Consider the following 23,428-nt stretch of genomic DNA (forward strand, 5'->3'; position numbering starts at 1 on the left):
TCTATCATAGATGCAGTGAAGGAGGCAGTAGACCAGTCAAGTATGCCCCCTGTTCATGTCACAGCACTCATGTTTGAAAACTCTGCACATGCGTGGCGCGGCTTAACCCAGCTGTATTCAGTGCTGTACTGCGCATGCTCGAGTAGTGTGTGCGGTGTCGTATATGACCTAGAACTAGCTAGTTAAAAGTAATTTTATTCATAAGGTTTATTATGTATATTATATCTACATAATATATCTTTCTACCATTATTTTTTAACTCTTTGAGAACCATAACGTACAGTTCATTAACCGGATATATTCATTAGCTGGATGATTCTATCACCTCAATGACAGATGGATTCATGCATCTGACTATGAAAAGGATACACAGGGTGACTTTGTGTCTAGGTGACATCTTCGCTGTGCTTGGTCTTGGAGATGGGATCTTCTTTGATATCTCTCCAAGCTTCAGGTCACGTGCTGCCGGTGAGAAGTTGTTGGCTATGGAATTACTGGGATTACGGTGATATCGTTGTTCTTTGAATGGAGCAGCCAGGGTCCATGATTTGCTTTGCATCAACGGAGGGAAGCTACTGTGCATAATAACAAGCTAAAATATAAAATAATAGACTGGAATGTAATGGATATCGTATTTTCCTGACCATTAGAGTAATAAGAAGTAATAAATAACGTAAAGCGAATTATGGAACATGACTCATCTTAAGCCTAAATAAAAATTTTACATATAATATATACTGCTTAGATTTAAAAAAAAAAAAAAAAGATTCATTATAATCATGTAGCACAATATGCTTCAGATCCTTAGAAACCCATGTGATAGAAGTCAGGCTATAATATATACTAACATATAATAGGCCACTGGAATATGGCCTCTGGAGATGAGAGGGAATACTTTAAAGCTGCGCTGGTGTCACATCTCCTGCTAAAACCTTATGTAGTTTTACTCAGCTGCCTCTCCATGAGCTCATTTCCAGTAATAAAGCTTCCTACTAGCTGGATTTCCCTGCCATTGATTTGGTTTACCTGTGTGTTTATTTTGCCTGTCTTTGATTAGAGTTGCAGTTGAGTTTTCTGACTACCCCTTCCCTCTTGATTTTGTACTGTGCTGACATCTGGTTGAGATCTAGGTTTTTATCTCTAAATTAAGATTTTGTCTCTGACCTATACTCTGACATTGCTGACATAGACATAGGCTTTTTTTCTTCTTCCTATCCCTCACATTAGATAGAAAAGGTAACATCACCTAGTTGGAGGCCATCAAGGGAGGCTATAACGTAAGAAGGGAAAGCCAAGGATTTCACATAAGGATTCGCTCAGCTTTCAGAACTACAAATTCTTGTCAACTGAAAGGATTAAGCAGATGATAAATGTCAAAAAACATAGACATTGGGGCAGTCTGTCTATGCCAGAAAAATTTAGTAATTTGTTCCTGAAATGCCCTATGCTACATTTATTGAAGGCTTTAGACCATTTTTAAGCTGTTTTTCGGATTCCTCCAAAAAAACGTCCGAAAATTTAATATATAGTGGTGCAGCAAACTAGACCAACTTATAGGAGGTGCAAAGTACAGCTCTCCAGTCTTATACAGCACCAGATTGATAATTCAGCATCTGTGGCAGCTAAAAAAAATGTCTAGTTCTATTCTGCACTGGACACAATCATGCATCTCCCCCATTGTTCTCGACCCGGGAATGCAATAAAAATTAACCACAAACCCCTTCTAATGATTGGCGGTGTCTCCCTCTTTTCTGTGGATGATAAATGTCAATTGTGATAAAAAAAAAACTTTAGTTGTCAACTGTTTAGTACATTTAGGCTGAAACCCCCAGTAAAAACACAACTCTGCAAAACAGCAGGTGAAAAGTAGTGATTGCTGACAGGATGATCTTTGCTGTCAGAAGGGTGAAATCTTGATTTATACCGGAGAGAAAATTCTCATTGATGTAAAATGTCCTGTGCACATTGCAAAAAAGAGTAGAAAACTGCGTAAATGAGATAAAAATACAAAGCATAATATCAGATTATGATATTCAATGTGCAAATTTGCATAAAGATGAAACGTCTTGATACACTCACTACCTTCGTTTTCTCAGAATTGAAATTCCAAGAAAGTTGTACAGACAATACATTTTGTCTTTTTATTATTTGTATCAGAAAAATTCTGCTTATGATGTTACAACTTATTGGTGGCACAGTAGTGGGGGTACAATATGTTTGGAGGCCTTTCCAGAGTGTAACTTCTCTGTATGAACGGGGTAAAAAGGACCTCCTGTGATATCGTAGTCACATGACATATTTCTCTTACTATTGCTATTAGAAGAAAGGGGAAATAGGGGAACCATACAGCTGTCAGTGGTAAAGGGGTGGATAGGGGGACAATGCTGCTGTTAGTGGGGGAGGTGTGGGGACTAGAGATGTTGCTAGTGGGGAGAGGTTAGAAGTGGGAGAATCCAGTGTCAAAGGAGGATTGATTGGCATTTCTGATGGCATTTCAAAGAGGGATTGAGGGGAAGGGGGACAATGCTGCTGTCAGTGGGGAAATTAGTCGGAAGGGGGATAATGCTGCTATCCGTGGGGGGATTAGTGGGAAAGAGGATAATGCTGTTATCAGTGGGGGAATGACTGGTAAGTGGAAAAATACTGATGTCAGAGAAGGATCGATGGAATGGGAAACAATACTGCTGTCAGTGGGGGAATTAGTGGGAAGGGGGATAATGCTTCTGTCAGAGAAGGATCGATGGGAAGGCGTACAATGCTGCTGTCAGTGGAGGACTTAGTTGAAAGGTGGATAATGCTGCTATCAGTTAGGGATTGAGGGGAAGGGAAACAATGCTGCTGTCAGTGAGGGATTGAGAAGAAGGGGGACAATGCTGCTGTCACTGAGGGATTGAGGGGAAGGGAGACAATGCTGCTGTCACTGAGGGATTGAGGGGAAGGGAGACAATGCTGCTGTGAGTGAGGGATTGAGGGGAAGGGGGCAATGCTGCTGTCAATGGGGGAATTTGTGAGAAGGGGGATAATGCTTCTGTCAGCGGGGTAATTAGTGGGAAGGGGGATAATGCTGCTGTCAGTGGGGGAATTAGTGGGAAGGGGGATAATGCTGCTGTCAGTGGGGGAATTAGTGGGAAGGGGGATAATGCTGCTGTCAGTGGGGGAATTAGTGGGAAGGGGGATAATGCTGCTGTCAGTGGGGGAATTTGTGAGAAGGGGGATAATGCTTCTGTCAGCGGGGTAATTAGTGGGAAGGGGGATAATGCTTCTGTCAGCGGGGTAATTAGTGGGAAGGGGGATAATGCTGCTGTCAGTGGGGGAATTAGTGGGAAGGGGATAATGCTGCTGTCAGTGGGGGAATTAGTGGGAAGGGGATAATGCTGCTGTCAGTGGGAGAATTAGTGGGAAGGGGATAATTCTAATGACAGTGAGGGATTGAGGGGAAGGGAAACAATGCTGCTGTCAGTGGGGGAATAAATGCTGCTGCCCATTTTTATGGAAATGGCACATAGTTTTACCATTGCTGATAAGTAATTATTCACTATCCGTCTATGCTGTGGATGAGTCACCCACGTTATATCCTGGAAAACCCCATTAGCACTTCTACGTTCACTAGTATCTATTTCTTTCATCTGTAAGTTGACTGATAAATAAGTCAGGTTAGCTGTGGAGTTGGGGATCCCAAGCGATTATCTCACATTTACACCACTTGGGCATCACCAGTCACCATAACCCTCTATATATAATCTTTTATCAGACATCAAAAGATTGGAGTAGGGATTGATCAAAGTATTCCGTTCTGAAGTCAAAGCAACACACCTTCTACTGTAGCCAAGTATTGATCTGTGCAGAATACAATATGGTTTACTTTATCCTTTGATTAAACTTCCTATAATCTTCTCATTATTCTCCAGAGACCAATTTGGAGAAAATTCACCTTCAACTCCCATACCATAGATCATCCCGCTGTACCATTTAAGTGTTAGAGTTAAGCATTTAACAGCAAACAAGATGTTCCCTTATTTTATTAATAGCAGTAATAAGTATCAGATAACGGCAGTGGGTGAGTACGAGAGCGGCGGTGGGAGACAGCGCAGTGATCCTGGCTTTGAAGACGCTCTAGTAAAGTGATATGCTACATGAAAGGAGAAGTCCCTTTGAGGCAAAGAAAAGACTAAATCACAAGTTCCTCCTTTTTATGGATGTGTGGGAGTTGGGTTGTGGTGAGGGAAAAGCTTTACGAGTTAGTTTCAGGGGAATGTCTTCAAAACAACATCTGAGCGGAAAGATACAAAATTTGGAATTTTTGCCTTATTGCTCTGTATAAGGTGTTTAATCTAAAATAGGTTTTAAATCAGTCAAAGGTTATGTAACTTTCTTCTGTACTTCAGACAATTTTCTCAGTTCCTAAGAAAAATGTAGTTGACATTCAGAGACTATAGAACAGGGTTCAACAGGGTTTTGCTGGTTACCCTACCGAGGAATTAATACATCATTAAAAACAGTTTTGACAAACTGGGGCTTATTTATCTTACGCTGGTGCTCGTATGATAGCCCCGCCACTGTATGTTCGCAGCTGGCTGCGCCGCTGTATGTTCGCAGTTCGCAGTCACATATGAAAAGTCGCTGGCAGCACCGAGTGCGCAGGCTCGGGGACAGTAACGCCCCGCACTGGCCCTGCCCTCCGCTCGACTGGTGGCGCCCCTCCCCCCCTTCATGCCCCACTGGCATGAAAGTGGCGGATCGGGGCAAATAATCGCAAAAGCTAGCAATAAACTAGCATTTGCGATTATTTCAGGGCCTCTGCGCAACGCCAGTGGTCCTGATAAATATGCCCCTATGTGCCTTAGTCATGAGACTAATATATGAAAAATAGCATGTCTCAATCGGGAACACAATCTATTGTTGCTAAGGATAACGTTGTTGTACCCAATAAAAATGGACTTATATCCTCAAGATATGCATTAAGACGCCATAGAGCCGCAGAAGTTTTTAATACAGACACTACGGCACACAACTCTTTGTCTGAATAATTTGTATTATGAGATCATGACTAAGATGCATAGCGTAGAAACACGTCGATCGTTTGCACATTAAGATTGTATTGTTCCGGAGATGCTAATAAAGAAGAATTCTGCTTTTACATTTACCCTGGTGGCTTCTCGTGAGTGCTGAGTATTCCTTACCTTTTCCTTCTTCGGATCATACAGCTGTTTCTTTCACTACGTGCACCGAGGCTGATACCAGAGGACTGTGATTTCCGTTTTGGGTGAGCTGAATACACACCTAGTAGGTGTATTACTATTTCGTTACATCTTAGGGATATTTCAAGTGTAAAAGGTTGTTAAAGGACTCATCCAGCAGCCCTATACACTTTCACTATTCTGTTCTTACTGAAGATGTTGCCATTCAGTGTTTAGCCGCTGTTGCCAATCATTCAGTGAAACCACTTACTGGTCTCCGAAGATCCAAATTAGAAGTTTTAGCACACCTCCCAACATTTATAACAACAAAAGAGGGAGACAAGAGATCACCACAAAAATGTTTTTGCCCAAAGCCATGTTTTTTTTTGCTCCGTCCCTTACTCCCCCCCCAACAATATAATCCCCCCCACTTGGTGCCCTCCATCTCCCCACACAATATATCACCAAGCTCACTGTCACATTGGGATCGCGCGAGCACTTTTGTCGGATTGTGCACTTTTTTCAGGGCTAGAACGGCTTGCACAGGTATTTAATAAGTGTGTGCGCTGGGATTTTGGCACACACAACCCTTTTTTGGTACAGCTGTGCTGGCATCCATTCAACACAAATTATGGGGCGTGCCATTGGTCAGTCAGACTGATTCGGACTGACCAATGGCCCTATGTTTAACATGCACCAAAAAAAAGGTGTTGAACTCTGTCGGACATTCTGCTGCCTGCAGATAGAACAATCGGTACAATCTGCTTAGCCCCTCCTGCTCTATAACATGCTGCCTGCCAATAGGAAACTATGTACAATCTGCTCAGCTTCTCCTGCCCTGTAACATTCTGCCTATGGATAGGGAACTATGTACAATCTGCTCAGCTCCTCCTGTTCTATAACATTCTGCCTACGGATAGGGAACAATGTACAATCTGCTCAGCTCCTTTTGCTCTATATCATTCTGTCTGCCGATAGGTCACTATGTACAATCTGCTCAACTCATCCTGCTCCATGACATGCTTCCTGCAGTATTCCTTAAAATCTTGTTGCAATTAAGGCTTCCATTACTAAACGAAATAAAAGCCACTGACTTCTCAGATACACTGTACAAAGATACAATATACATTTAGATCAACCAGTCTGTTTCCATATTTTCAGTCATGATTATCTGCACCTTCCCTGGTGGGAGGATCTGCTAGTACGGTGCTAACTGCAGCTGTCCTCACATTTCTAGGCATCCTGCTGATGTCCATCCCTGGAGAACCGCTCAGGATGCTCTGTGATGGCACGGCTATTTAGTCGCCATCTCTGGCAGAAGCTTGTGTAATGCATTAATGATACACACCAGCCGCTATCCTAAGTGCTTGTTGTGCTTGGGAACAATTGCTTTTCACTTCCTTTACTAGGTGAATAATCATCTCTTCAGTCTCAATGAATAATTTAGCACTGGATTTTATATCATTTTCAGCAGGGCTGAGGAACGTTTGCCTCTTTCCAGCAATCAGGGTCATGGTTTATCTGTTTTTTGTGAGTAGGCAAGTCCTTAAATATAATTTTAATTTAGCTGCTGATGTAGCTGTGCTGGATCTGTCAAAGCCAGCCTCCAACATGGAAGGTGGACTGGAGTGGTCTTGATGCAGGGACCTGGTTTGGGGAGGGGGGGGAGGATCACACGTCCTTCTACTGGCGGATGATTATCTTCCTACACCCAGAGAGGACAGGGATACTGTCAGGTTCCTCCTGGGGCACTAATGGTGGGTAACAGTCCTGGGCTCCACTGCAGAGCACAGACGATTCTGCTAAACCACTTCCAATTTCTCTCAACACACTTCTCCACTTCTCGTTTTAACTTCACTACACCACACAGAACCCCACAGATAACGCAAAGAACTGTCCGCTACACAATGTGAGAAGAAGATGTGGGACATTAAGGGGAGGATTATACTGTGTGGGGCTGGAGAAAGGTGCAGTGGCAAAAGTTGTGGCTTGGAGGAAAAAATTGTCCCTATTTCTGCACTGCAAAGGTCGGGAGATACTATATATACTCGTGTGTAAGTCGAGTTTTTCAGCACAAAAAATGTGCTGAAAAACCTCATCTCCGCTTATACACGAGTCAAAAAATAAAACTTACATACTCACCCTTCGGCGCCCTGATGCTCGGAGCAGCACCCGATGCTCGGCGCAGTCCCTGGCGGTTCCTCTTCTGTCTTCTCTATGCTGTATTAGCCGGCAGAGGCGCTTCCTTGTGATCTGCCGGCTGACGCACACTATGATGAGACATAGTTGCCGCTGAAGACGTCATAGTGTGGGCCAGCCGGCAGATCACGTGGACACGACTCTGCCAGCTGTTACAACAGAGAAGAAAGAAGAGGAGCCGCGGGGACCGGAGCACCGGGGAGCATCGGGACCGCCCGAAGGTGAGTATATATTTTTTTGTCCTTGGCAAACTGCGGGCTGGCTATATACTGAAGGGGGCTGGCTGTAAACTTAAGGGGGGTAGCTGGCTGTATACTTAAGGGGGCTGGCTGTAAATTACATGGGGGCTGGCTGGCTGTATATTACCGGGGGCTGGCTGGCTGCATACTACATGGGGGCTGGTGTATACTTAAGGGGGCTGGCTGTATACTACTGGGGGCTGGTAGGCTATATACTACATGGGGCTGACTGGCTATATACTACTGGGGGTTTGCTGGCTATATACTACAGGGGCTGGTTATATACTACTGTGGCTGACTATATACTGGGAGACTGTGACCAATGCATTTCCCATCCTCGGCTTATACTCAAGTCAATAGGTTTTCCCAGTTTTTGGAGGTAAAATTAGGGCAAAATCTCAGCTTATACTCGGGTGGGCTTATACTTGAGTACATACAATATGTCAGAGTGGCTTGCTGATACCTTCTCTTGGCACTGAACAACTTTACTGCTACGCCCCTACCCTTATTTGGTACTTTCTGAGTTGTTCTTACTCTTCCAACATACCTGATATAGCTCTGATGGTTCTCTTGTCAATGCTCCAGGCAGAGGAGGTAATCCGGGCAATCCTCTGGAATGACTCATGTTGTGTTCAGAATCCATCTTGGACTAAAATATTAAAAAAAATAAAGTACATTAGTGCTGGCACCTGCAAAAATATGGGTTAAGCTGTTTTTCTTTTCCTAAATGTGGCATTTTTTTATGCCATTGATAGATTCACATTTTACATATAAATATAAATATTTTATAAAACATAAATAATTATGAGGAAACCCTAAATAATATTTGATTTGGAATATTTTTGCTTATAGCATAATTATATCTTTAAAGTAAATAATCTATTGCAGAAATGATACAACAATGATAATGTGTTTCATTAATTAAAGCAGCTTCTCTGTGAAATTTTCAGCTCCTTCTTTCTCCTGTAATGAGCAGTGTGTCTGAAGCCAAAAAGATGCTGAAGTCACAGCATAGTGCAAGGGATTAAGAAAGAAGGCTAACGATTAGCTCTTTCCATACCGGCTCTCAGAGAAGATTAGACTATCCAGGGACTTTCCATAAACACTGGAGTTATTAGACACGTTATCAGGTTCCTTTATCTCTCAGCTGTCAGTGGACACAGGACAGAAAGCTGACAAACTGCTTAAATGAGGCAGAAATGCAGAGGAAAGATAATGTCACAGGAACAGATTTCTTGGATAATGTTACAAAGTTTACTATTATCATTATTCATATTATTTGATTATAACATTTTGTTAAGAGTTTAGTTATCGTATATAATTGTGTCAACTTGGCTTATACTCGAGTGTATAAAAAAATAAACTATGACGTCAGCAGCAGCGACACCACCACATTATAGTGTGTGCTGGTGGGCCGAGCGCATGGACACATCTCTGCCCGCTCTGTTACGAGTGAAGAGGAGAAGGAGGAGCCGTGCAGAGCATTGGGGCACATCGGAAGGTGAGTATTTTTTTTATACATTGAGAGGCTGCATTAGGTATTTCATTCTTAGTGGCGCTGCAGGGCATTTCATTCTTAGTTGGGCTGTATCCGTCATTGCATTAATATGGGGACTGCATTGGGCAAAGCTTTATTAAGGGGGCTGCTTTGGGCATTTTATAATTAGGGGAGCTGCATCAGGAATTTCAGCAATAGAGGGGCTGCATACAAAATCTTATGCAACTAATGAATATTGTAATTAAAAAAAACAACTACATGTGTCTACTGGAGTAGCACAACTCCCAAAATGCTTATAGACTCCCTTCATTACTTGACATAAAATGCCCCTATATGAGATATTAAAAATTCAAGCAAAACAATAATGAACACACATCACATTGATCTCGGGTAACTTCAATATAAAAATTGTCAAGTTAAAGTTGTATCTGGAATTATTAAAGGTAAAGATAAAAAAAAAGTAACATTTGTTTCCAAAATCGCTAAAACTTTATAACCAGTAACACATAAAAACGTAATGAAAGTAATAACTAAGACATAGGAGTTTTTTCTTCTAATATATGGTTTCAATATTGTGGATGAGTTTACAATGTCATTATATAATAAAAAAAAATGTAAACTTACACAACTGAATCAAAAAAACTGAATAGCACAGGATACAGGTGCTTGGCCAATTAAATAAAAGCACACAAATCCTGGTTACTGACAAAGCAGGGAGGAATGATCCAATATTTCTCATCCTTGGGCAAATCTTAGTAACATTGTGAATGTGTGAAGAGATTCAGGGGTCTTTTTTAATGATATACATTAAAGGGCATCTACCACCAGGATGAAGGACTGTATGCAAATGTGTTAATAGGTGTTAATGGAGCCTGGAGCACCTCAGGTTCATTTGCATACAGTCTTTCATCCTGGTGGTAGATGCCCTTTAATGCTTTAATGCTGTCTTTTACCTCATCGGCTTCCATTGCTGTCCATGAAATGATTGGAGATGAAGGGTTGTGTGATCTCTAAATGCCCATAACCAATCTACCTTCCAGCACCTGTCCATTTAATAAGGTTAAAGACAGGAGGCTTCACTTTACATATAAAGAATGCGGAGCAGAACTATTACTAGATGTAGCTGATAGCTTTTAACCCCTTGACTGAGGGGTGTAGCAGGCTGAGCCCTCTTCCTACACAGGTGGGGTATGTTGCATACTGCAGCAAACCCCCACCGCTAATAACAGCGGTAAGTGCTTGACCGATCCCGGCTAGTAACTGCTCCGATGCCGCCGGCAAAGCCGCGGCATTTAAAAGATAGTGCCGTGTACGCACCGCCATCTTGGATTCGATTGTCGCTCCCCCAAACGGCATCGGGGGGAGGCGATTAATTGCCATGACAGACTCGGATCTATGTCAGACCCGAGGGTTTCTGCAGTTTCGTTATAATGAGCTAGTGGCTCATTGTATTGTATACTATGCAGTAATGCCATATACTGCAATACAGTAGTATTGCAGTATATGGTAGGAACGATTAGACCATCTAGGGTTAATCCTAGAGGGTCTAAGAAATAGTAAAAAAAAAGTTTCAAAAAAGGTTTAAAAATAAGTTCTAATCACCCCCTTTCCCTAGAACTGATATAAAACATAATAAACAGTAAAAGTCACAGACACAATAGGTATCGCCGCGTCCCAAAATGCCCGATCTACCAAAATATAAAAACGGTTATTGCCGGTGGTGAACCACATAACAGAAAATAGCGCCCAAATGTCCAAAACGCAACACCATTTTACATCACATAAAAAATAGAATAAAAAGTGAACAAATATCACACAGACCTAAAAATGGTAGCAATGAAAACATCAACTCATTTAGCAAAAAATGATACCTAACACAGCTCTGTACCCCAAAGTGTGAAAAAGTTATTAGCGCCAGAAGATGACAAATTTTTTTTTCTTTTTTCGTACACAATCGTTTAACTTTTTAAAATGTATTAAAACCTATATACATTTGGTATCATCGTGATCGTACCGAACCGCAGAATAAAGTAGAGGTGTTATTTGGAGCGCACTGTGAAACTCGTACAAACTGAGCCCACAAAAATGTGACACGAACGGGATCAGTAAACAAGTCATAATTGTCCCAAAAGGCTCAATCTATCAAACTATAAAAATAATTATTCTTTATGTTGAACAACATAACAGGGAAAAACATCCCAAATGTCTGAATGTACAAGTTTCACCATTTTTCCCTCTATACAAATTTTAATAAAAAGTGAGCAAAATGTCATACAGTCTCCAAAATGGTATCAATGAAAACCTCAGTGGGTCTCGCCAAAAATTTACACACCCTTGTACACCAGAGTAATAAAAATCTTTTTAGAGATATGCAAAAAATAACATAAAATCGATAGAAATGTGGTATCCTGGATTCTGACACATATTAGACATAGAAGCCAAGTCAGGTAGAATGTGTCAAATCCAAGATGGGGGCGAGGCCCAGAATTGAGAGACAAGAGATTAGGAAAGTAAACATAGCAGAGGTTGGATACACAGAAAAGCAATCGTAATGAAAGAGATAACAAGTGTAAAAGAAGTAGAATCAACAACTAGGGCGGCACGGAGGCTCAGTGGTTATCACTACAGAATTTAAAGGAGTAGCTCAAAGTTAGACCCAGCAGTTACAGTGGGGAGAAAAAGTATTTAGTCAGCCACCGATTGTGCAAGTTCTCCCACTTATAAAGATGAGAGGCCTCAACTATGAGAAAACAAATCTAGAAATTGCTAATTTTAGTGGAAAATAAGTATTTGGTCAATAACAAGTTAATCTCTATATCCTTTGTTGGCAGTGACAGAGGTCAAACTTTTTCTGTAAGTCCTCACAAGGTTGGCACACACTGTTGCTGGTATGTCCTCCATGCAGATATCCTCTAGCCACTTTACCTCATGTTTTTGTAATGTGTGTAAGTGTGAGGGGGGGCAGGACATTAACCCCTTAACGCTGAAGCCACTTTTCACCTTCCTGACACGGCCCATTTTTTCAAATCTGCCCTGTGTCACTATAAGTGGTTATAACTTCGGAACGCTTTAACATATCCAAGTGATTTTAAAATTGTTTTCTCATGACACATCGTACTTCAGGTTATTTGAAAAATTTTGGTGGTATGTTTTGTATTTATTTATGAGAAAATCAGATATTTGGTGAAAATTTGGAAAAATTTTTGATTTTTGAACTTCAAAATGTTCTACTTTTTCCATACATAGTCATAACCGCAAAAAAACGTAATAACTAACATTCACTAAATGTCTAATTTATGTGGACATGGTTTTTTATGCATACTCTTATTTTTGTAGGATGTTATGGGGCTTTGAACATTAGGTGCGATTTTTCACATTTTCATAAAAAACGCAAAATCCTGCTATTGAGGGACCTGCTCAGGTTTGAAGTCACTTTGAGAGACCTAAATAAAAGTAAACCCCATAAATTACCCCATTATAGAAACTACGCCCCTCAACGTACGTGAAACAACTTTTATGAAGTTTGTTAACCCTTTAATTGTTTTACAGGGGTTAAAACAAAATCGGATGCAATTTTGAAAGTAAAATTTTTTTGGCTAAATTAATATGTTTTTCAAAAAATGTACAAATTCTCAGTGGATAAAATACCAAAACGCGCCACAAAATTTGATACCCAATCTCTTCCGTATATAATAATACCCCATATGTGGTGGTAACCTGCTGTATGGGCACACGCCAGGGCATCGAAGGGAGCTGCGCCATTCAGAGCAGATTATGCATTGTCAATTTTTATTGGCTATACAATCTTTATTTTTTTGGCAATTTGGACATATAAGGGCTTATTTTCTGCGACATGAGATGCACTTTACAAATACTTCATTTTAGTGGGTCATTAGCTTATTGATGAGATTTTATTAACTCTTGAATGTATGGGTGAAAAGAAAATTGTCAATTTTGGTTTACTTTCTTTTCATATTTTTTGGGGGTCGTACACCGTACACTAAAAATATTATATTATCTTTATTCTATAGGTCACTACGATTACGGTGATACCTCATTTATATATTTTTCATTTATTTTTACAATTTTACTGGATAAAAACTAATATAGAGGAAATCTCATTTGTTTTTGCATCGCCATCTTTTCGGAGACATAACTTTAATATTTTTTGGTTGACAGAGCTAGTTTAGGGCTTATTTTTTACGTGTTGAGTTGTTCTTTTCAGTGGTACCATTTTTGCGCACATAACCTTTTTTGATCACTTTTTAGAACATTTTTGTGTAGAGATTTTATGAAAAATGTACATTTTTGGCATGTTTTTCGGGTTTTGTTTTTACGGCGTTCACCGAGCGGGTCCAATAATGTTTCTGAGTTATTGTACGGATTGTTACGGACGTGGCGATACCAAATATGTGGGGTTTTTTGGCGATTTTGTGTTTTTTTTCACTTTATTGCATGTGTATAGGGAATATTTGTGCTTAGGGGACTCTAACTTTATTTAATTAATTATTTTTATTATGTAGTGTTGTTATGTAGTGTTTTTAACATTTTTATTAACTTTTACAGGTAAGTTTGAACAAGTGATCCACTGATCACTTGTTCAAGCTCTTCTTCACATTACACAGTGTAATACAGATGTATTACACTGTGTAATGTAACACACTGAGCATGCTGCGCATGCTCAGTGTGTTACAGCCGGGTCCTGTCAGAAGGCAGGACCCGGCTCCCGGCAGGAGGATCGCGCAGCCCCGGGCACCGGCAGTCCCGGGGCTGCGATCGGAGCAGTGGACCCCCCCGGTAAGCGCCGCGGGGGGGGGTCCGATTCTTCTGAAATGCCCCTTGCACGCCGCGGTCAGCGCGACCGCAGCGTGTCAGGGGTTAACACCCGCGATCTGAGAAATCTCCGATCGCGGGTGTTAGAGGCAGGTGTCGGCTATAATATATAGCTGACACCTGCAGCTTCTGGCGCCGGCTCCGTTCAGGAGCCGGTGCCAGAAGCATGACGTAATAGTACTGCATTTTGCGGGAACGCACCTCCCGCGATGCAGTACTATTACGTCAAATGTCAGGAAGGGGTTAAGTAATTTACCAATATACATCTAGTAATATTTCTGCTCCACTTTCTTGTCCATAAAATGGCCACAGATATAGGGTCATGTGATCTATAACTGTCCATGAACAATCGCCAGATAAAGATCACATGACCCTCCATCTGCGGCCATTTTATGGCCAGGAATCTCTGGCTGATGAGGTAAAAGACAGGAGGCTTCACTTTACATATCAAGAAAGCAGAGCAGAACTATTACTAGATGTATAAAGGTAAATTACCTCATATCCTCCCCCCAAACACACACACATTACAAACAGCATGAGGTAAAGTGGCCAACCCCTTTAAGCAGGAGGACACATCTTGCACTGCAGGATCTGAGTCCCTGGCAGCGTAGTGTGTTACTGACGGGTCGGTCCCAGCTTTCTGCAAGTCGTTCACTAGGTCCCTTCATTGGGAATTTAGCTCACTTTTCTTGGGATCATTTTGACCCTACAGAGTGAGATGTTGTGTGGAGCTCCTGATCGAGGGAGATTATCAGTGGTCTGCTATGTCTTCCATTTACTAATTATTGCTTCCATAGTTGATTTCTTCACATCAAGCCGCTGCCTATTGCAGATTCAGTCTTCCCAGCCCGCTGCAGGTCTACAATTTGGTGTCTGGTGTGCTTCCATCTCTTTGGTCTTCATCATAGTTTGGAGTGTAACTGCTTGAGGTTGTGGACAGGTGTCTTTTATACTGATAACATGTTCACTACAGGTAATGAGAGGAGGACACAGAAGCCATTACTACAGGTAATGAGGGGGGGACACAGTATCCATTACTACAGGTAATGAGTGGAGGGCAAAGAAGCCATTACTACAGGTAATGAAAGGAGGACACAGTATCCATTACTACAGGTAATGAGAGGAGGGCACAGAAGCCATTACCACAGGTAATGAGGGGGGGACACAGTATCCATTACTACAGGTAATGAGAGGAGGACACAGGAGCCATTACTACAGGTAATGAGAGGAGGACACAGGAGCCATTACTACAGGTAATGAGTGGAGGGCACAGAAGCCATTACTACAGGTAATGAGGGGAGGACAGAGGAGCCATTACTACAGGTAATGAGAGGAGGACAGAGGAGCCATTACTACAGGTAATGATGGGAGGACACAGTATCCATTACTACAGGTAATGAGGGGAGGACACAGTATCCATTACTACAGGTAATGAGTGGAGGGCACAGAAGCCATTACTACAGGTAATGAGTGGAGGACAGAGGAGCCATTACTACAGGTAATGAGAGGAGGACACATGAGCCATTACTACAGGTAATGAGTGGAGGACACAGGAGCCATTACTACAGGTAATGAGAGGAGGACACAGGAGCCATTACTACAGGTAATGAGTGGAGGACACAGAAGCCATTACTACAGGTAATGAGTGGAGGGCACAGAAGCCATTACTACAGGTAATGAGTGGAGGGCACAGAAGCCATTACTACAGGTAATGAAAGGAGGACACAGTATCCATTACTACAGGTAATGAGGGGAGGACACAGTATCCATTACTACAGGTAATGAGGGGAGGACACAGTATCCATTACTACAGGTAATGAGAGGAGGACAGAGGAGCCATTACTACAGGTAATGAGAGGAGGACACAGGAGCCATTACTACAGGTAATGAGAGGAGGACACAGGAGCCATTACTACAGGTAATGAGAGGAGGACAGAGGAGCCATTACTACAGGTAATGAGGGGAGGCCAGAGGAGCCATTACTACAGGTAATGAAAGGAGGACAGAGGAGCCATTACTACAGGTAATGAGAGGAGGACACAGGAGCCATTACTACAGGTAATGAGAGGAGGACAGAGGAGCCATTACTACAGGTAATGAGTGGAGGACACAGAAGCCATTACTACAGGTAATGAGTGGAGGGCACAGAAGCCATTACTACAGGTAATGAGTGGAGGGCACAGAAGCCATTACTACAGGTAATGAAAGGAGGACACAGTAGACATTAATACTGGTAATGAGGGGAGGACACAGTATCCATTACTACAGGTAATGAGGGGAGGACACAGTATCCATTACTACAGGTAATGAGAGGAGGGCACAGAAGCCATTACTACAGGTAATGAGAGGAGGACACAGGAGCCATTACTACAGGTAATGAGAGGAGGACACAGGAGCCATTACTACAGGTAATGAGAGGAGGACAGAGGAGCCATTACTACAGGTAATGAGTGGAGGACACAGAAGCCATTACTACAGGTAATGAGTGGAGGGCACAGAAGCCATTACTACAGGTAATGAGTGGAGGGCACAGAAGCCATTACTACAGGTAATGAAAGGAGGACACAGTAGACATTAATACTGGTAATGAGGGGAGGACACAGTATCCATTACTACAGGTAATGAGGGGAGGACACAGTATCCATTACTACAGGTAATGAGAGGAGGGCACAGAAGCCATTACTACAGGTAATGAGAGGAGGACACAGGAGCCATTACTACAGGTAATGAGAGGAGGACACAGGAGCCATTACTACAGGTAATGAGAGGAGGACAGAGGAGCCATTACTACAGGTAATGAGGGGAGGCCAGAGGAGCCATTACTACAGGTAATGAGAGGAGGACAGAGGAGCCATTACTACAGGTAATGAGAGGAGGACACAGGAGCCATTACTACAGGTAATGAGAGGAGGACAGAGGAGCCATTACTACAGGTAATGAGGGGAGGCCAGAGGAGCCATTACTACAGGTAATGAGAGGAGGACAGAGGAGCCATTACTACAGGTAATGAGAGGAGGACACAGAAGCCATTACTAAAGGTAATGAGAGGAGGACACAGGAGCCATTACTACAGGTAATGAGAGGAGGACAGAGGAGCCATTACTACAGGTAATGAGAGGAGGGCACAGAAGCCATTACTACAGGTAATGAAAGGAGGACACAGTATCCATTACTACAGGTAATGAGGGGAGGACACAGTATCCATTACTACAGGTAATGAGGGGAGGACACAGTATCCATTACTACAGGTAATGAGAGGAGGGCACAGAAGCCATTACTACAGGTAATGAGGGGGGGACACAGTATCCATTACTACAGGTAATGAGAGGAGGACACAGGAGCCATTACTACAGGTAATGAGTGGAGGGCACAGAAGCCATTACTACAGGTAATGAGTGGAGGGCACAGAAGCCATTACTACAGGTAATGAGTGGAGGACAGAGGAGCCATTACTACAGGTAATGAGAGGAGGACACAGGAGCCATTACTACAGGTAATGAGAGGAGGGCACAGAAGCCATTACTACAGGTAATGAGAGGAGGACACAGGAGCCATTACTACAGGTAATGAGAGGAGGACAGAGGAGCCATTACTACAGGTAATGAGGGGAGGCCAGAGGAGCCATTACTACAGGTAATGAGAGGAGGACAGAGGAGCCATTACTACAGGTAATGAGAGGAGGACACAGAAGCCATTACTACAGGTAATGAGAGGAGGACACAGAAGCCATTACTAAAGGTAATGAGAGGAGGACACAGGAGCCATTACTACAGGTAATGAGAGGAGGACAGAGGAGCCATTACTACAGGTAATGAGAGGAGGGCACAGAAGCCATTACTACAGGTAATGAAAGGAGGACACAGTATCCATTACTACAGGTAATGAGGGGAGGACACAGTATCCATTACTACAGGTAATGAGTGGAGGGCACAGAAGCCATTACTACAGGTAATGAAAGGAGGACACAGAAGCCATTACTACAGGTAATGAGGGGAGGACACAGGAGCCATTACTACAGGTAATGAGAGGAGGACACAGAAGCCATTACTACAGGTAATGAGAGGAGGACAGAGGAGCCATTACTACAGGTAATGAGAGGAGGACAGAGGAGCCATTACTACAGGTAATGAGAGGAGGACAGAGGAGCCATTACTACAGGTAATGAGAGGAGGACACAGGAGCCATTACTACAGGTAATGAGGGGAGGACAGAGGAGCCATTACTACAGGTAATGAGAGGAGGACAGAGGAGCCATTACTACAGGTAATGAGGGGAGGACACAGTATCCATTACTACAGATAATGAGAGGAGGACAGAGGAGCCATTACTACAGGTAATGAGGGGAGGACACAGTATCCATTACTACAGGTAATGAGAGGAGGACAGAGGAGCCATTACTACAGGTAATGAGAGGAGGACACATGAGCCATTACTACAGGTAATGAGAGGAGGACACATGAGCCATTACTACAGGTAATGAGTGGAAGACACAGGAGCCATTACTACAGGTAATGAGAGGAGGACACAGAAGCCATTACTACAGGTAATGAGAGGAGGACACAGGAGCTATTGCTACAGGTAATGAGAGGAGGACACAGGAGCCATTACTACAGGTAATGAGAGGAGGACAGAGGAGCCATTACTACAGGTAATGAGTTGAGGGCACAGAAGCCATTACTACAGGTAATGAGAGGAGGACACATAAGCCATTACTACAGGTAATGAAAGGAGGACACAGTATCCATTACTACAGGTAATGAGGGGAAGACACAGTATCCATTACTACAGGTAATGAGTGGAGGGCACAGAAGCCATTACTACAGGTAATGAAAGGAGGACACAGAAGCCATTACTACAGGTAATGAGGGGAGGACACAGGAGCCATTACTACAGGTAATGAGAGGAGGACACAGAAGCCATTACTACAGGTAATGAGAGGAGGACAGAGGAGCCATTACTACAGGTAATGAGAGGAGGACAGAGGAGCCATTACTACAGGTAATGAGAGGAGGACAGAGGAGCCATTACTACAGGTAATGAGAGGAGGACACAGGAGCCATTACTACAGGTTATGAAAGGAGGACAGAGGAGCCATTACTACAGGTAATGAAAGGAGGACACAGAAGCCATTACTACAGGTAATGAGGGGAGGACACAGGAGCCATTACTACAGGTAATGAGAGGAGGACACAGAAGCCATTACTACAGGTAATGAGAGGAGGACAGAGGAGCCATTACTACAGGTAATGAGAGGAGGACAGAGGAGCCATTACTACAGGTAATGAGAGGAGGACAGAGGAGCCATTACTACAGGTAATGAGAGGAGGACACAGGAGCCATTACTACAGGTTATGAAAGGAGGACAGAGGAGCCATTACTACAGGTAATGAAAGGAGGACACAGAAGCCATTACTACAGGTAATGAGGGGAGGACACAGGAGCCATTACTACAGGTAATGAGAGGAGGACAGAGGAGCCATTACTACAGGTAATGAGAGGAGGACACAGAAGCCATTACTACAGGTAATGAGAGGAGGACAGAGGAGCCATTACTACAGGTAATGAGAGGAGGACAGAGGAGCCATTACTACAGGTAATGAGGGGAGGACACAGGAGCCATTACTACAGGTAATGAGAGGAGGGCACAGAAGCCATTACTACAGGTAATGAAAGGAAGACACAGTATCCATTACTACAGGTAATGAGGGGAGGACACAGTATCCATTACTACAGGTAATGAGGGGAGGACACAGTATCCATTACTACAGGTAATGAGAGGAGGGCACAGAAGCCATTACTACAGGTAATGAGGGGGGGACACAGTATCCATTACTACAGGTAATGAGAGGAGGACACAGGAGCCATTACTACAGGTAATGAGTGGAGGGCACAGAAGCCATTACTACAGGTAATGAGTGGAGGGCACAGAAGCCATTACTACAGGTAATGAGTGGAGGACAGAGGAGCCATTACTACAGGTAATGAGAGGAGGACACAGGAGCCATTACTACAGGTAATGAGAGGAGGGCACAGAAGCCATTACTACAGGTAATGAGAGGAGGACACAGGAGCCATTACTACAGGTAATGAGAGGAGGACAGAGGAGCCATTACTACAGGTAATGAGGGGAGGCCAGAGGAGCCATTACTACAGGTAATGAGAGGAGGACAGAGGAGCCATTACTACAGGTAATGAGAGGAGGACACAGAAGCCATTACTACAGGTAATGAGAGGAGGACACAGAAGCCATTACTAAAGGTAATGAGAGGAGGACACAGGAGCCATTACTACAGGTAATGAGAGGAGGACAGAGGAGCCATTACTACAGGTAATGAGAGGAGGGCACAGAAGCCATTACTACAGGTAATGAAAGGAGGACACAGTATCCATTACTACAGGTAATGAGGGGAGGACACAGTATCCATTACTACAGGTAATGAGTGGAGGGCACAGAAGCCATTACTACAGGTAATGAAAGGAGGACACAGAAGCCATTACTACAGGTAATGAGGGGAGGACACAGGAGCCATTACTACAGGTAATGAGAGGAGGACACAGAAGCCATTACTACAGGTAATGAGAGGAGGACAGAGGAGCCATTACTACAGGTAATGAGAGGAGGACAGAGGAGCCATTACTACAGGTAATGAGAGGAGGACAGAGGAGCCATTACTACAGGTAATGAGAGGAGGACACAGGAGCCATTACTACAGGTAATGAGGGGAGGACAGAGGAGCCATTACTACAGGTAATGAGAGGAGGACAGAGGAGCCATTACTACAGGTAATGAGGGGAGGACACAGTATCCATTACTACAGATAATGAGAGGAGGACAGAGGAGCCATTACTACAGGTAATGAGGGGAGGACACAGTATCCATTACTACAGGTAATGAGAGGAGGACAGAGGAGCCATTACTACAGGTAATGAGAGGAGGACACATGAGCCATTACTACAGGTAATGAGAGGAGGACACATGAGCCATTACTACAGGTAATGAGTGGAAGACACAGGAGCCATTACTACAGGTAATGAGAGGAGGACACAGAAGCCATTACTACAGGTAATGAGAGGAGGACACAGGAGCTATTGCTACAGGTAATGAGAGGAGGACACAGGAGCCATTACTACAGGTAATGAGAGGAGGACAGAGGAGCCATTACTACAGGTAATGAGTTGAGGGCACAGAAGCCATTACTACAGGTAATGAGAGGAGGACACATAAGCCATTACTACAGGTAATGAAAGGAGGACACAGTATCCATTACTACAGGTAATGAGGGGAAGACACAGTATCCATTACTACAGGTAATGAGTGGAGGGCACAGAAGCCATTACTACAGGTAATGAAAGGAGGACACAGAAGCCATTACTACAGGTAATGAGGGGAGGACACAGGAGCCATTACTACAGGTAATGAGAGGAGGACACAGAAGCCATTACTACAGGTAATGAGAGGAGGACAGAGGAGCCATTACTACAGGTAATGAGAGGAGGACAGAGGAGCCATTACTACAGGTAATGAGAGGAGGACAGAGGAGCCATTACTACAGGTAATGAGAGGAGGACACAGGAGCCATTACTACAGGTTATGAAAGGAGGACAGAGGAGCCATTACTACAGGTAATGAAAGGAGGACACAGAAGCCATTACTACAGGTAATGAGGGGAGGACACAGGAGCCATTACTACAGGTAATGAGAGGAGGACACAGAAGCCATTACTACAGGTAATGAGAGGAGGACAGAGGAGCCATTACTACAGGTAATGAGAGGAGGACAGAGGAGCCATTACTACAGGTAATGAGAGGAGGACAGAGGAGCCATTACTACAGGTAATGAGAGGAGGACACAGGAGCCATTACTACAGGTTATGAAAGGAGGACAGAGGAGCCATTACTACAGGTAATGAAAGGAGGACACAGAAGCCATTACTACAGGTAATGAGGGGAGGACACAGGAGCCATTACTACAGGTAATGAGAGGAGGACACAGAAGCCATTACTACAGGTAATGAGAGGAGGACAGAGGAGCCATTACTACAGGTAATGAGAGGAGGACAGAGGAGCCATTACTACAGGTAATGAGAGGAGGACAGAGGAGCCATTACTACAGGTAATGAGAGGAGGACACAGGAGCCATTACTACAGGTTATGAAAGGAGGACAGAGGAGCCATTACTACAGGTAATGAGAGGAGGACACAGGAGCCATTACTACAGGTAATGAGGGGAGGACAGAGGAGCCATTACTACAGCTAATGAGAGGAGGACAGAGGAGCCATTACTACAGGTAATGAGAGGAGGGCACAGAAGCCATTACTACAGGTAATGAAAGGAGGACACAGTATCCATTACTACAGGTAATGAGGGGAGGACACAGTATCCATTACTACAAGTAATGAGTGGAGGGCACAGAAGCCATTACTACAGGTAATGAAAGGAGGGCACAGTATCCATTACTACAGGTAATGAGGGGAGGACACAGTATCCATTACTACAGGTAATGAGTGGAGGGCACAGAAGCCATTACTACAGGTAATGAGGGGAGGACACAGGAGCCATTACTACAGGTAATGAGAGGAGGACAGAGGAGCCATTACTACAGGTAATGAGAGGAGGACAGAGGAGCCATTACTACAGCTAATGAGAGGAGGACAGAGGAGCCATTACTACAGGTAATGAGAGGAGGGCACAGAAGCCATTACTACAGGTAATGAAAGGAGGACACAGTATCCATTACTACAGGTAATGAGGGGAGGACACAGTATCCATTACTACAGGTAATGAGTGGAGGGCACAGAAGCCATTACTACAGGTAATGAAAGGAGGACACAGAAGCCATTACTACAGGTAATGAGGGGAGGACACAGGAGCCATTACTACAGGTAATGAGAGGAGGACACAGAAGCCATTACTACAGGTAATGAGAGGAGGACAGAGGAGCCATTACTACAGGTAATGAGAGGAGGACAGAGGAGCCATTACTACAGGTAATGAGAGGAGGACAGAGGAGCTATTACTACAGGTAATGAGAGGAGGACACAGGAGCCATTACTACAGGTTATGAAAGGAGGACAGAGGAGCCATTACTACAGGTAATGAGAGGAGGACACAGGAGCCATTACTACAGGTAATGAGAGGAGGACAGAGGAGCCATTACTACAGGTAATGAGGAGAGGACAGAGGAGCCATTACTACAGGTAATGAGGGGAGGACAGAGGAGCCATTACTACAGGTAATGAGAGGAGGACAGAGGAGCCATTACTACAGGTAATGAGAGGAGGACAGAGGAGCTATTACTACAGGTAATGAGAGGAGGACACAGGAGCCATTACTACAGGTTATGAAAGGAGGACAGAGGAGCCATTACTACAGGTAATGAGAGGAGGACACAGGAGCCATTACTACAGGTAATGAGGGGAGGACAGAGGAGCTATTACTACAGGTAATGAGAGGAGGACACAGAAGCCATTACTACAGGTAA

At 43.5% G+C, this 23,428-nt stretch overlaps 1 protein-coding gene across 3 annotated transcripts in view; it reads right to left on the bottom strand.

The window, feature by feature from the left end:
• DNAH3 (dynein axonemal heavy chain 3) overlaps positions 1 to 23,428 on the bottom strand; it is a 272,966-nt gene that overhangs the window by 227,858 nt on the left and 21,680 nt on the right. For all 3 annotated transcript variants that reach the window (XM_072120542.1, XM_072120545.1, XM_072120544.1), the window contains exons 3-4: positions 8,163 to 8,264; positions 370 to 592 (exon numbers count right to left, since the gene is read on the bottom strand). In XM_072120542.1, the coding sequence (XP_071976643.1) occupies positions 370 to 592; positions 8,163 to 8,264 (325 nt within the window). The remainder of the gene's footprint in view (positions 1 to 369; positions 593 to 8,162; positions 8,265 to 23,428) is intronic.

The sequence above is a fragment of the Engystomops pustulosus genome, chromosome 8, assembly GCF_040894005.1.
Source record: "Engystomops pustulosus chromosome 8, aEngPut4.maternal, whole genome shotgun sequence".
Classification (NCBI taxonomy): Eukaryota; Metazoa; Chordata; class Amphibia; order Anura; family Leptodactylidae; genus Engystomops; species Engystomops pustulosus.